This window comes from Bos mutus, chromosome 28 (assembly GCF_027580195.1).
Source record: "Bos mutus isolate GX-2022 chromosome 28, NWIPB_WYAK_1.1, whole genome shotgun sequence".
Classification (NCBI taxonomy): domain Eukaryota; kingdom Metazoa; phylum Chordata; class Mammalia; order Artiodactyla; family Bovidae; genus Bos; species Bos mutus.
In genome coordinates, this window is record NC_091644.1 from 35,369,621 (window position 1) to 35,384,966 (window position 15,346).

The following is a 15,346-nucleotide window of genomic DNA, read 5'->3' on the forward strand; positions in this document are numbered from 1 at the left end:
ATGAAGACCTACAAGACATTCTAGAACTAACACCCACAAAAAATGTCCTTTTCATTATAGGGGACTGGAATGCAAAAGTAGAAAGTCAAAAAATACCTGGAGTAACAAGCAAATTTAGCCTTGAAGTACAGAACGAAGCAGGGCAAAGGCTAACAGAGTTTCGCCAAGAGAACACACTGGTCATAGCAAACACCCTCTTCCAGCAATGCAAGACTCTACACATGGACATCACCAGATGGTCAATAATAATATCAGATTGATTATATTCTTTGCAGTCAAAGATGGAGAAGCTCTACACAGCCAGCAAAAAGAAGACCAGGATCTGACTGTGGCTCAAATCATGAAGTTCTTATTGTCAAATTCAGAATTAAATTGAAGAAAGTAGGGAAAACCACTAGACAACTCAGGTATGAATGAAATCAAATCCCTTACGATTATACAGTGGAAGTGACAAATAGATTCAAGGGATTAGATCTGATAGAGAGTGCCTGAAGAACTATGGATGGAGGTTCATGACATTGTACAGGAGGCAGGGATCAAGACCATCCCCAAGAAAAAGAAATATAAAAAGGCAAAATATTTGAGGAGGACTTACAAATAGCTGTGAAAAGAAGAGAAGCAAAAGGAAAAGGAGAAAAGGAGAGATATGCCCATTTGAATGCAGAGTTTGAAAGAATAGCAAGGAGAGATAAGAAAGCCTTCCTCAGAGATCAATGCAAAGAAATGGAGGAAAGCAATAGAATGGGAAAGACTAGAGATCTCTTCAAGAAAACTAGAGATACCAAGGGAACATTTCATGCAAAGATGGGCTCGATAAAGGGAAGAAATGGTAGGGGACCTAAAAAAAGCAGAAGATATTAAGAAGAGGTGGCAAGAATACACAGAAGAACTGTACAAAAAAGATCTTCACAACCCAGATAACCACAATGGTGTGATCACTCACGTAGATCCAGACATCCTGGAATGTGAAGTCAAGTGGGCCTTAGGAAGCATCACTATGAACAAAGCTAGTGGAGGTGATGGAATTCCAGTTGAGCTACTTCAAATCCTAAATGATGATGCTGTGAAAGTGCTGCAATCAATATGCCAGCAAATTTGGAAAACTCAGCAGTGGCCACAGGACTGGAAAAGGTTAGTTTTCATTCCAATCCTAAAGAAAGGCAATGCCAAAGAATGTTCAAACTACTGCACAATTGCACTCATTTCACATGCTAGTAAAGTAATGCTCCAAATTCTCCAAGCAAGGCTTCAATAGTACATGAACCATAAACTTTCAGAATTAAAGCTGGTTTTAGAAAAGGCAGAGGAACCAGAGATCAAACTGCCAACATCCGTTGGGTCGTTGAAAAAGCAAGAGAGTTCCAGAAAAACACCTACTTCTGCTTTATTGACTATGCCATAGCCTTTGACTATGTGGATCACAACAGACTCTGGAGAATTTTTCAAGTGAGGGGAATACTAGATCACCTGACCTGCCTCCTGAGAAAGTGTATGCAGGTCAGGAAGCAACAGTTAGAACTAGACATGGAACTACAGACTGGTTCCAAAAGGAGTATGTCAAGGTTGTATATTATCACCTTGCTTATTTAACTTATATGCAGTGTACCTCATGAGAAACGCTGGGCTGGATGAGGCCCAAGCTGGAATCAAGACTGCTGGGAGAAATATCAATAACCTCAGATATGCAGATGACACCACCCTTATGGGAGAAAGTGAAGAACTAAAGAGCCTCTTGATGAAAGTGAAAGAGGAGAGTGAAAAAGTTGGCTTAAAAGTCAACATTGAGAAAACTAAGATTATAGCATCTGGTCCCTTCACTTTATGGTGAATAGATGGGGAAACAATGGAAACAGTGAGAGACTTATTGATGCTTTTGAACTGTGGTGTTGAAGAAGACTCTTGAGAGTCCCTTGGACTGCAAGGAGATCCAACCAGTCCATTCTGAAGGAGATCAAAACCCTGGGATTTCTTTGGAAGGAATGATGCTAAAGCTGAAGCTCCAGTACTTTGGCCACCTCATGTGAAGAGTTGACTCATTGGAGAAGACTCTGATGCTGGGAGGGATTGGGGCAGGAGGAGAAGGGGACGACAGAGGATGAGATGGCTGGATGGCATCACTGACTCGATGGACGTGAGTCTCAGTGAACTCCATGAGTTGGTGATGGACAGGGAGGCCTGGTGTGCTGTGATTCATGGGGTCGCAAAGAGTCGGACACGACTGAGCGACTGATCTGATCTGATCTGATCTGAAAATCACTGCAGATGGTGACTGCAGCCATGAAATTAAAAGACACTTGATCCTTGGGAGGAAAGTTATGACCAACCTAGAGAGCATATTAAAAAGCAGAGACATTACTTCACCAACAAAGGTCCGTCTAGTCAAAGCTATGGGTTTTCCAGTAGTCATGTATGGATGTGAGAACTGGACTATAAAGAAAGCTGAGTGCCGAAGCTTTGATGCTCTTGAACTGTGGTGATGGAGAAAACTCTTGATAGTCTCTTCAACTGCAAGGAGATCCAATCAGTCCATCGTAAAGGAATCAGTCCTGAATATTCATTGGAAGGACTGATGCTAAAGCTGAAACTCCAATACTTTGGCCACCTGATGAGAAGAACTGACTCATTGGAAAAGACCCTGATGCTGGGAAAGACTGAAGGCAAGAGGAGAAGGGGACAAGAGAGGGTGAGATGGTTGGATGGCATCACCGACTCAATGGACATGAGTTTGAGAAACTCTGAGATTTGGTGATGGACAGGGAAGCCTGGCGTGCCGCAGTCTGTGGGGTCTCAAAGAATCGGACACAACAGAGTGGCTGAACTGAAAGTGGGAAAGAGAAAAAGCTAGGGCACAATTTTTAAGCTCCAGCTTTCCTTAAAATTAGAATGAGTATTCAGCTGGTATGACTTTTCTGTCATCTGGAGATGTGAGTGAGTAAGGTTAACACATGAAACTTCAGTTCCTAACAATCACACAGCTGGCATGTAGGATAAGCATCTTCCATTACACAGCCATCTCCTCATTGTAGATTTGAGTTATTAACAGCTTATTTTCCCTGGGCATAATTCTTGAAAGAAAAGGGCCATCACGTGTACTTCCTAACTAATCAAATTTTCGGTCTAAATTCATCAGTTCTGTTCAGTTCAGTCACCTAGTTGTGTCCAGCTCTTTGCCACCCCATGGACTGCAGCACACCAAGCCTCCCTGTCCATCACCAACTCCCGGAGTTTACTCAAACTCATGTCCATTGTGATGCCATCCAACCATCTCATCCTCTGTCATCCCCTTCTCCTCCTGCCTTCAATCTTTCCCTGGCATCAGGGTCTTTTCCAAAGAGTCTGTTCCTCCCAGTAGGTGGCCAATGTATTGAGTTTCATCTTCAACATCAGTCCTTCCAATGAATATCCAGGACTGATTTCCTTTAGGATGGACTGGTTGGCTATAAAAGCAATATATAAATGGGACTTCTCTGGTGGTCTAGTAGTTATGAATCTGCCTTACAACACGGTGGACGTGGGTTCAATTCCTGGTCCAGGAACTAGGCCCCACATGCAGTGGAGCAACTAAGCCTGCACATCACAACTATTGAGCCCATGTGCCACAGCTAGACAGTCCCAGCACCGCAACCAAAGATCCCACATGATGCAACAACGATCATGCACCCTGCAACTAAGACCTGACCCAGTCAAATAAACAAACACTTTTTTAAATGACATATGTAACAATATCCGATAAAGTCTTTAAAACTGAACAAAACTCCAATTGGAATAAGGGAAAATGAAGTATAATTTGGATCTAACATATCTTTTAGGTGCCTTCAGTAACTGCTTATATCTTTTTATATTAGGCAGAGTGAATTATAATACCAAAGGGAATTAGGCCTTGGGCCCAGACCATGTGCCATTTGTGCTGTAGTCTGGGGCATGACAGAGGCTCAGTGGGAGCGAGGACTGGGACTGTATTATCTATCCCCTCACTCCATCCCTTCTGGGCTGCCCCCTCCCATTCTCTCCTTAGACCCGGGCAGGGGCATGAGGAGCCATAGCTTCTGGGTATTTATATGCAAAGTCTGTTGATTTTATTTTGTATGTTTTTGAATTAATGCTGTAAACTAATCATGTTGCTGCTGCTGCTAAATCGCTTCAGTCGTGTCCCACTCTGTGCGACCCCATGGACGGCAGCCCACCAGGCTCCTCCACCTCTGGGATTCTCCAGGCAAGATCACTGGAGTGGGTTGCCATTTTCTTCTCCAATGAATGAAAGTGAAAAGTGAAAGGGAAGTCGCTCAGTCTTGTCTGACTCTTAGCGACCCCATAGACGGCAGCCTACCAGGCTCCTCTGCCCATGGGATTTTCCAGGCAAGAGTACTGGAGTGGGTTGCCATTGCCTAAGAAGCTTCTAAACCGAAAATGGCATGTGGTAAAAAAATAATAAATGTTGGGTCAAAATAGGGAAAATGAAATCTTTTTAAAATATGTTCTCCTTAGTCTTAAAAAGACTACTTCTTTGAACACACTGGGGATTTTTAAATCCCTAAGTCAAAAGCTATGACCATTGTTTTAGGGGGAAAAAAAGCATTATGAGAAAGTGACCATGAATGGGACTTCCCTGGTGGTCCAGTGGTTAAGACTTTACCTTCCAATGCAGAGGGTACAGGTTCGATCCCTGGACAGAGAGCTAAGATACTGTATGTCTCATGGCCAAAAACCCAAAACATAAACAACAGAAGCAATACTGTAACAAGTTTAATAAAGACTTTAAAAATGGTCCACATCAAAAAAAATCTTTAAAAAAACAGAAAGAAAATATCCATGAAAACTATCAAAAAGAGTGAATTAAAGTATTGCTGTCAAGAAAGACAGGAAAGAATGGAGGACCCAAGAGCTCCAGGAGAAATATTAGACAGACAGTTGAGGTGTCTATTTCCTTTTCTCTGGAAACTGCAATGTCACATGAAAAAGAATAAAATCCCACTGGAAACATAGTTGTTTAAAAACAAGGACTACAGAAAATATTTTATAGAATAATGTACTTTGTGGTTCATTTTTTAAAAGAAACTTATGTAATTGTACTACGCTGCAAGGAAAGAAACTGCGAGTATTAATGACATTATTGAAAACAACACATCATCCAATGCCCTGTACTCTGTCACTCAGTCGCGTCCGACTCTTTCTGATGCCATGGACTGTAGCCCACCAGGCTCCTCTGTCCATGGGGATTCTCCAGGCAAGAATATGGGAGTGGGTTGCCACGCTCTCCTCCAGGGATCTTCCCAACCCAGGGATTGGACCCAGGTATCCTGCACTGCAGACGGACTCTTTACCATCTAAGCCACCATCACGTCATCCAAAGTCCTACTGAATTACAAAGAATGGAAGATGGCCTTACCTTTGGCTATTGTGGGCATCTGAAAAGCGATGCTGATCACTCCCACCAAATCTCCCAATGGAATCAGAGATCTCAAAATAGACCTGATTCTGATGGCTTCTCCTTTGGCAGCATGAATCAACTACAGGCAGAAAAACAAAGCAATGAAGAATATTGTGTGAAATGAATGTTCTAATTGTATCTGAAAAAGTGAAAGAAAGGGAATCTAAGTCTGAAATAATTTTCTGTTAATTACACACAAAATTACATCTCTTCCATAATAGAACCACTCTATGATCCAGCAATTTCACTCCTGGGTATATAGTCAAGGAAAAAAACACTAATTTGAAGAAATATATGTATCCAAATGTTTACAGCAGCAATATTTATAATTGCATAGATACAGAAGCAACCTAAGTGTCCATCCACAGATGAATGGATAAAGCTGTAGTGTATATATAATACATAATAAGATATATTATTGTATTATTATTATATATTATATATACCCAGGATACTCTAGATCGTATTATCCTTAGTGAAATGAGTCAGACAGAAAAATACAAATACTGTATGTTATCACTGCATGTGGAATCTAAAAAAAACACAAATGAACAAATATAACAAAAACAGAAAGAGACCACAGTTATAGAGGAAAAACCAGTGGATACCAATGGGAAAAGAGAAGGGTGGAGGGGCAAGAGAGCATGAGGGAATTAAGAGATAAAATTGTTACATATAAAATAAATAACATACAAGGATATATTATATAGCACAGATAATATAGCCAGTATTTTCTAATAACTTTAGAGTGTAACCTGTAACAATCTTGAATTACCATGTTGCACATGTGAAACTAATACAGTAAAGTAATTATACTTTAATTTTAAAAATTTAATTAAAAATAAATAATGAAGTTGAATGTCTCTCAGAAATTGCCACTTCAGGCTTACAATTTACTTGCCCACACCAGTTTCATTGACTTCAACACACACGAATCATATATTGCAGTCCAGGCCGACAGGTACATCCATTAGAACAATAGATTTTATCCTCTTTGGGGTATTAAAATACTGGATTAGCCAAAAAGTTCACTTGGATTTTTCCATATCATCTTACAAAAAAAACCCAAATAAACTTTTTGGCCAACCCAATATTTTAGGCCCGATAGGTCTGTGAATGCTTACCCCCCAAAGTTACATATACATATCTATCCATAAAATGAGCAATCATACAAAGGGAAAAATTATTATCTCTAGGCTCTGAACACATACTAATATTTATGACTTCTTTAGTCTCTTCCTTGTTTTGTGATGAAAATGTAAGTGCATCTGTACCTATAGTCTACACTGATTTCTTCCAGGAATGGGTTTATAATGGGGGAAAATGATGATCATGGATGATAGCAGGTCTGTTAGACCTGGGGTCCCCAGTCTTCTACCAGTCCGTTAGACACCAAGCTGCATGGCAGGAGGTGAGAGGAGGGGCAAGCCAGCGAAGTTTCATCTGTATTTACACTTGCTCCTCAGTATTCACTTTAGGTGTCACTGTCTCCCATGACCCCAGGATGGGACTGTCTAGCTGCAGAACAAGATCAAGGCTCCCACTGGTTCTGCATTGTGGTGAGTTGTATAATTATTTCCTTATATATCAATGCAATAATAACAGAAATAAAGTGTACTATAAATGCAATGAACCTGAATCATTCCCGATCCATCCCTCTCTCCCCAATCCATGGAGAAACTGTCTTCCGCGAAACCCATCCCTGGTGTCAAAAAAGTTGGGGACCACTGTGTAAGACCTCCACTGGCTAATAAAATACCTATGAAGAATGTGGATCTGTCATGGTTACAGGTCTCGGCCAGTCTCTAAAACAGACTGGACACTTCCAGAGCCAGGGAGTCATTTGTTCCTTCACTGTAGGGTGTGAAACACAGCTCAATTTCTAACACCTAGGAGACCCCTCAATTAATGGTTGCTGAAGATGAACAGAGTTCAGAAATGCCAAGATTAGCTCCTTATTAAGTCATTTAGTTTTTCTTCCCTTTAATATTGTAGAATAAGAATCTTCTATTTACTAGCATTATTTCTCTTGTGATTCCTTTGATCATCTACTTTAATAGGGAAAGAACACATATTGTCAGCATAAAGGTTTTTGTCTGAAATCACTACCAACACACAATTTTTTAACAATCAAGTCCAATTTACTATAATGAAAAACTCACTGGCGGCAAGTTTGTATAAAAAATCAGACTCCAGGTTCTCCAACATTCTAATATTTCTTCACCCTGCGAATCCTCTCTATTCACAACAAAAGATTACATCCAAAAGCAAGAATGTTTTAACTTATGGGTGTGAGAGAAAAAAGACAGAAACAAACAAAGCCTGCCTGAAACCAAACATTTGAAGGGTAGGGAGAAAGGTGATTTAACAGGCACTCCGGCTTCATGCTCAGAGCAGTTTAGAAGTGTATCTGCCTTCCTCCATAGCACTGGTCCATCTGCTACAACCTCTGGTTGTTTCCCACCCATCAACAGATCATGAAGCTGATTTCATGGACCCTGGCTAGTATTTTTAAAATTAATACAATGGGGAAAAAACAGAAAAAAGTATAAAATATCAGAATGTATCACAGAGAATCATTCCACAAACTTCAATTACATTTTGGTCAGAAAGTTTACGAAAACACTAAGCAATACCTCTTTCCTTTCCCATAGCAGCTCCTTCAAAAGGACTAAATACTATATAGTAAGGAAATAATTATTGAGCGGAGCGGTGCTTTATACATACAGTAAAACAGGAAAGGACATTATATAGGAAAAAATATGCTCTTTCCCTCTTAGAGTGTGGGAAGTCTTATATGAGTTTTAGAGATACATTAGAACTGACTATTCTATTAATGAATCATACTGAAATCTCATTACTAATTTTTATAACCAAGGTATTTCCAACTAAACAAACACTTGTTCAGCAATTATGCTACAGCTATTATTTTTAATGGAGCATGAAGATTACTGGTTTTGGATGTTTTGTGCTCTTCATCAGCGCTGGATCTCTTAACAGAGAGAGATAAGCCAGGATTTTTGCTCCTGGACTCCAAGACACTTACATGCATTTCAGGAGCACATCGTCCTAACAGGTCAATTAAAGCTGAATAAAAGGTCATGATGGCATTTCCCATGTGGATGGTATCATCCTCTTCCTCTTCTGTATCACTTTCATGGATTTTTCAAAAGAAACAAAAAAAGCAAACAGGATAATAAAGTAACATTTCAATTTATTACATATTTCTCAAACGAAAGGGATCAGCATGGTAATAAATTCTGCCTCCTCTGACACTTTTCACATATATGTTTAATAAATAGCTTATCATTTCTAAAAGAAAAAAATGGGTTAAAGATATGATTTGAGATTCTATCGCCAAGAACACATGTGTGGGAACTTTAATATTAAATATCCTTCAAAAGGAAAAAGTAGACTTATTAATTTGATGGTTTCTGCTTACTTCTACTGACAAACAGGATATTAACAAAGAAAATAACTGATGGATGGAAATGGTAAATTTGATTTTCTATACAACACACAATTAGAGAAAGGGTGATAAAGATCTGTCCTACAAGACTCCCAGAACAGTGGTTTTCCCAGAGTACTTCATAAACGTGATTTCATTTACTTACCTTTCTGTTTATTCTGTCCAACTACCCGCTCCCAAGTACTATGATATGAAAAACATAAATATTTCACTATCTCATTGATGAGAGATAAATCTGGATGGCCCTGGAAAATCATCTCATTCTTCCCTTTGAAGGCCTGGCAGACAGCTGCCGCAGCTGGACTTAACTCTCTGCAGAGTGACAGGAAGACTTGTTGACAATATTGTTCCTGGCCTGCAAGGATGTCTTCAAAGCTCTCAAGTGTACACCCACTCTCATGACATTTGACCAGCAAGCTCTTGATGTACATTCTACTACTTAGAAAAACTAAGAGATCCCTAGTTGGTCAACAACTAACTGATAAATACATAACATGATTTTGGAGTGCTCCCATCCTGAAACACTTGCCTTAGAGTGAATGGAACACTTATCCCAGAACTTTAAGTGGGAAAACCAGGATTTGCAGGACAACTTCTCTGCTTGGAAATTTTCCTTCACTAAGCCTATCTGTTATATCTCTACCAACAGTGTTAGTAGTGTGGTTACATGTCCCCCAAGCAGGACACTCAACTCCACAGATTAAAAGAACAGGAAGCTGGAACTTTCCCGGTGGTCCAGTCATGAAGACTCCACACTTCAACTGCAGGGGAGACAGGTTCCATCTCTAATTGGGGAACTAAGATCCCAAATGTCATGTGATGTGGCCAAAAAAGGCGGGGACAACATGCCTGGGTGAACTTATTGCTGGAAGTGAGTTAACAACATATACTATGGAGAAATGTGAGTTAGTCACTGCCTCCCATTATCATCACCAAGACCTAAACAAAGCCCTTTATTCCTCAAAATGACAACATCTCCTTTTCTTTACTTTGCCAATACACCCGTTTAATTAAGTCCCCATTCTCTTGCTAAAGGCCTCTTTCTCACTTACAATTATCATGAAAACTCATTCCAGCTATCCTCCCAGTAAACTCTAACTTTAAAGGTTCATCTGTCATCTTTTGTAATAACTCACTATGCCATAGAGCCTTAAGAAAATTCACAAAATACATCTCCTTCTAACAGTCTCAATTTCTTTTTACTAAATCCACACAATATTCCTGATGTCTCTTTGTTCATTCATCCTATTCCAGCAGCAAATTCCATCCCTTCTCCCTAAACACCTTTGATTTTCAGGGGGAGAAATCCTGAGTATTGGAGTATTATACTACAATTAAGAGAACAAAAATTGATTTTGTAAAACTAAAAGTCAAGTAGTATCAGTGAATTTTAAGAGTGTGTATATTTGACCTACGGGGTTTTGCTGGATCCAGTAGTTGGTGAGGGACCATCTCTAGAGGGATCCTCGGCTATTTTTATGGCTTCTTCCATGGCTGCAAGCAGGCCATTCCCACCTTCCCCCCTCAAGGCGGGACCGAAACACTCAGGCCTCCGGATGAGCAATCTCACCACTACATTTGCATTCTCCTCCACGCTTTCCCCTAGGATCAAATGGGAAAAAGGAGGAAACAAGCATTGACTACATGGAAGTTCAGAGGAAATAACATTATAGTAATTCATTTACATTTGAAGAAAAATAACTAAAATCAAATAAGGCAGTAGCAGAGCCAAAGTCCAATCCAAATGACTAGGGTTCTATACACAAAACACAGGAAAGCTCTTTTCTTTCACTTAACATTTTCAAAGTAAAGAAAAGCATGATGGAGACAGAAACTATTTATTTTTGTTAATTTGCTACATGGAGTGAAGATTGTAGCTATTATTAGAATCTAATGATATAAAGAGCTAGAATCTAAGTGCCTAACATTTTTAATTTAATAATGAAAGCCTAGCATGTATCAAAAGAAATATTTTAAAATAAATGATTACTGTGAAAAAACTTAATGATTACAAAATAGTCAATTTCTTTATTACTATTTACTTCCTTCATGAAAATGCTGGGATGCCTCATTATTTTATACCCTTTATTTTTTTTTTAAGTTTTAAAATAATGTTTTTAAAAGACCCTGTGAGATTCATCCTACCATTACAGAAGACAGCAAATCTGAGAAAGTCAAGATATCTCTCTCCTTCAACTGGATTCCACCCAATGTCTGGATAACCCTTTGACACTAGCATCTGGCAACTCTGCAGTCCACAACCAGCCAAATACCGAACCACCTACAACAGAGAAGAAGATAAGTATAAGTATCACCCATGGGGTGAGAACTCATTTAGATGCTTGCACTAGACATGGTAAATCATATCCTCAAAGGATGGTTTAAAAATCACTTGCAAAAACAAATTCATTTTAATCTCATGACCATCTACATGAACCCCCTGTAATAAAACCACAGAAATCAAGAAATACTGATAAATCATAACAAGGTGTTGTCACAGTAAAAATGCTTACAAAGGAACTTCATGAAAGAAAAATATCCCTAAATTTCGTATCGTCTGAGACTTTTACCCACAAGAGTTATAATATTGATAAACTTCGAAAATGCCTAATGATCTCTGGCCCAATGTAAAACCTGAATCCATCTGAGATATTGCAAGTTCCACCTGAGATATAATGATGTTTTAAAGAAGTTAATTACTCCCAAATTAAAGTATCAGTTTAATGGGGGGATGGGTGTGTGTGAGAGGACACCCTAGAGAAGTAGAGAAATCTAAGCTTAGAGAAGCTTACAGTCAAATATCCTTAGGTTCAAATCTGACCTGAATTAGGACTTAGTCTATCATGAGCCACGTATCATGGCTTAGTGTCCTGAGCCATGGGTTAACTATCTATAAAGTTTGGGGTGACACTCCCTATCTTTCTGTATTGTTAAATTTAACACATTAAAATTTCTGGTTAGCTTGGTCTTTTAAAATATTCCATCTTATGTGAATATTGATCCTCTACAAGATTTCATCACAGAACGAGTTTTAAAAAGAAATCCCTAGGGCAGATGGTAAGAGAAGCAACTTATCAAAAAAAAAAAAACACCAAAAACCTACATCCAGATCAGTCACAAGAGAAGTCAGTCTTATATAAGACAGCTAAAAATATTTTACATCATCCTCATTGAGGTATAATTTATGTACAATAAATTCATCTATATAAAGTATAAATTCAATGAGCTTTGAGAGATTTTTCCATCTGTAGGAACACCCACAGTCAAGATGCAGAGTGTTTCCATTGCTTCTCAGATCCTGTGCTTTTTGCAGTCTATCCCTCCCTACAAGCCCAGGTCTTGATCACCTGTGTTCTGCCACTACAGACTAGTCTGCGTGTTCCAGGACACTGATACATGCAGTCACACACTGTGGTCTTTCTGAGTCTGGCTTCTTTCACTCAGAATAATGACTTTGAGATTCATTCATGTTAGAATACATGTCGGCAATCCATTCCTTTTTAGAGCCTAATCATGGCATTTTGCTACTTATGGAAATACCCCAGGTTCTGTTTTTTTTTTTTTTTTGACCAGCTGATGGACATTTGAGTTGTCTCCAGTTTTGGGCTCAGGTAAGTAAAACCATTATCAATATTCATGTACACATCTTTGTAGAGACATACATTTATATTTCTATTGAGTAAATACCTGGTACTGGAAAGGCTACACATATATTTATGATAAGTGAATATTTAACTTATTAAAAATAATGCCAAACTGCTTTCCAACTGACTAACCATTTTTCATCCCAACAGCAATAGATGAGTATTCCAGTTGCTCCAAAGCCTACTCAGCATTCAGCATTGTCTACTTAAAAAAAAAAATACTAGCTATTTTATCCATGTGTAGATTAAAATATTTCGGATTATATAAGGGAAAAAATTTTCCAGAGGTATTCAGAGATATAAAGCTGCATGATGCTTGACTAGCACATCAGAAGGATTTGAGGAAGAATCCACTTTTTAATGCCTTCAACAGCTATGCACTGACTGGGAAAAAAGCAGAGAGTGACAGAGAAAAAAAAAAGCCCTGTGCTCATTGGCTTTACATTATACAAAGAAGTAGATTTTGAAAAATACATATAGATTTTAAATATAATTTTAAACCATAAATATTTAAACTATAGCACAGATACGGAAGGGTAGAAAGGTGACTTTGGAGCAATGACTGGAAGGATGTCTGGAAAAGAGCCATGAGGACATCTGGCGAAAGAATACTACAGATGGAGCGAACAGCAAGTGCCAAGGCCCTAGAGCAGGCGCAGACCTGGCAAGTTCCAGTCACAGCAAGGGGACCATTGTGGCTAGAGCACCAAGCACTGGAGAGTGGCGAGAAACGAAGTAAGACAATACGTGATAGATAGGGTAGGAACTATTCAAATGCCTTTTACCGTCACTCAAGGTGAGAAAGAAAGTCTAGAAGGTTCTGGGCAGAAGATTAACATGAAACTTTGAAGAGACACTCTGGCTGCAGGGGAGGCTCAGGTAGACTATTTAGAATGGAACTGCAATTAAAATATGGGGGAAATTTATCCGTATTTTGGTAAACATACATATGGCTTACTGTGATTAGAGGGCACAGCCTTTAGTATACTAGTAATACCTTGCAGTGTGATATGCAAACTTGTGTGATATAAATTATATACATGAGATGTTAAAACAACCTTTAAAGAAAGTAAAAATGCATCAAGTAAAAGTGACAGCAAATTATTGTAAAAGGACATAAACATCCAAGAATATAAAGTTGATTCTCTTTCCAAAGAAAAATGCATGTGATTGGAGAAAATATCTTAAATTTCTTGTTCTTTATAACTTAAAATTATATTACATATAATAGTATGTATTATATATAATAACATATATTGTATTAGTCACTCAATTGTGTCTGACTCTTTGCAACTCCATGGACTCTAGCCAACCAGGTTACTCTGTCCATGGAATTCTCCAGGCAAGAATACTGGAGTGGGGAGCTATTCCCTTCTCTAGGGAATCTTCCCAACCCAGGAATCGAACCCACGTCTCCTGCAGCACAGACAGATTCCCTGGTGTCTGAGCCACCAGGGAAGTCTATTACATATAATAAGTGTAACATATTTATAATACATAGTATATTATAGTTATAACAACATATAATTATAACTATTTATAGCTAAATATCTTGAGAAACAACTATAAACAACTGTAACTCACACAAGCACAGCAGTAAGAGATTGTGCCTACCTTTTCCAGATCTGGCTCCCGCAAAGCTAAAGCTAGTTCATTATTATCCATCACCGAGGCTGCTGCCACATCCAGTGGTGTTGAACCTCTCATAGCTGGTGAGGCTGTTAATTAAAGCAAAGATGGAACAAAACCTGAATTGTGCTGTAACTCTGAGTCCCATATAAAAACATACTTTCACATAGAATTTCATTTCTAAATATAATGTACACTGTACCAATCCAAAATAATTTAAAGTTTAGTTTTAAAACCCAGTTTGTATATCCCTTTTATCTTAAAGATTCAATGAAAGTCATACATTTACTTACCAAGACCAACACTGCTGTTTTCCAGTAAATAACTCAGATGATCAAACATAGCTTTCTGATTCTGCCTGCTTATACGACAGAAGTAACAGAGAAAACGGCAACAGTTGGCCACCATCTTCGGAAAAGTGATTTCCTACATAAAGAGCATTTAGTTAGCTGGGAAAGTAAAGGATCTTTGTTAATAGTGAGTTCTGAAGTTGAGGTCTCAGATTGTGCAATCATGTGTGCCCACGTCTACCAAGCCTCGGGTACTGAAGACCTCTGAATGTCCAGATGAAGGCTCACCTAGTCCTAGAGCTACCAAAAATCAAGCCTGGCACTAATAGGAAACCTAACTATTGTCAATGGTCTGATATGGAATTAATCTACAGCCCTATACTTAAAGGTAGCATGAGCCTACTTTAGGATTCAGGCAGGCTCAACTGTGATTCTTGACGCCCACTATTAGCTGCGCTTCCTTGGAAAATTAAACCATCTCACAGATTTTGTTCTGCAAAATTGGAATAAGATGGATAATAATATTTACTTTAGGCAAAGGAAGGACAGTTCAATGAGGCATTTTGTGAAAAATACCCAGTTTAATATTTGGAACCACATAATAGGATGCTCTTATCATCAGCGTTGTTGTTGTATTATTATTAAGATTCCAGGAAATTCAGATCTTCCCTGACTGGCACATGACTTGTCTCCTGTGATGAACACCCTTCCTGGAAGGTCTGCCTGCTAGGCCCCAGCAAACATATCTCCCTTGACATCTAGATCTTAATCCCCAAAGACTCCAAGTTCTTATTAAACAGAATATTTTATAAATATCTTTATAAGTTTGCCTAACCAAGAGTCTGAACATGAGAAAAATGGACTCAGGAATTCAGTGGAACCAACT

General features: G+C 38.7%; 1 protein-coding gene across 1 annotated transcript in view; it reads right to left on the reverse strand.

The window, feature by feature from the left end:
• The window catches only part of RYR2 (ryanodine receptor 2), an 819,609-nt gene that overhangs the window by 227,148 nt on the left and 577,115 nt on the right, over positions 1-15,346 (reverse strand). Inside the window, exons 43-48 of the mRNA XM_070364567.1 lie at positions 14,464-14,596; positions 14,156-14,259; positions 11,043-11,178; positions 10,313-10,499; positions 8,475-8,580; positions 5,387-5,507 (exon numbers count right to left, since the gene is read on the reverse strand). Of these exons, the coding sequence (XP_070220668.1) occupies positions 5,387-5,507; positions 8,475-8,580; positions 10,313-10,499; positions 11,043-11,178; positions 14,156-14,259; positions 14,464-14,596 (787 nt within the window). The remainder of the gene's footprint in view (positions 1-5,386; positions 5,508-8,474; positions 8,581-10,312; positions 10,500-11,042; positions 11,179-14,155; positions 14,260-14,463; positions 14,597-15,346) is intronic.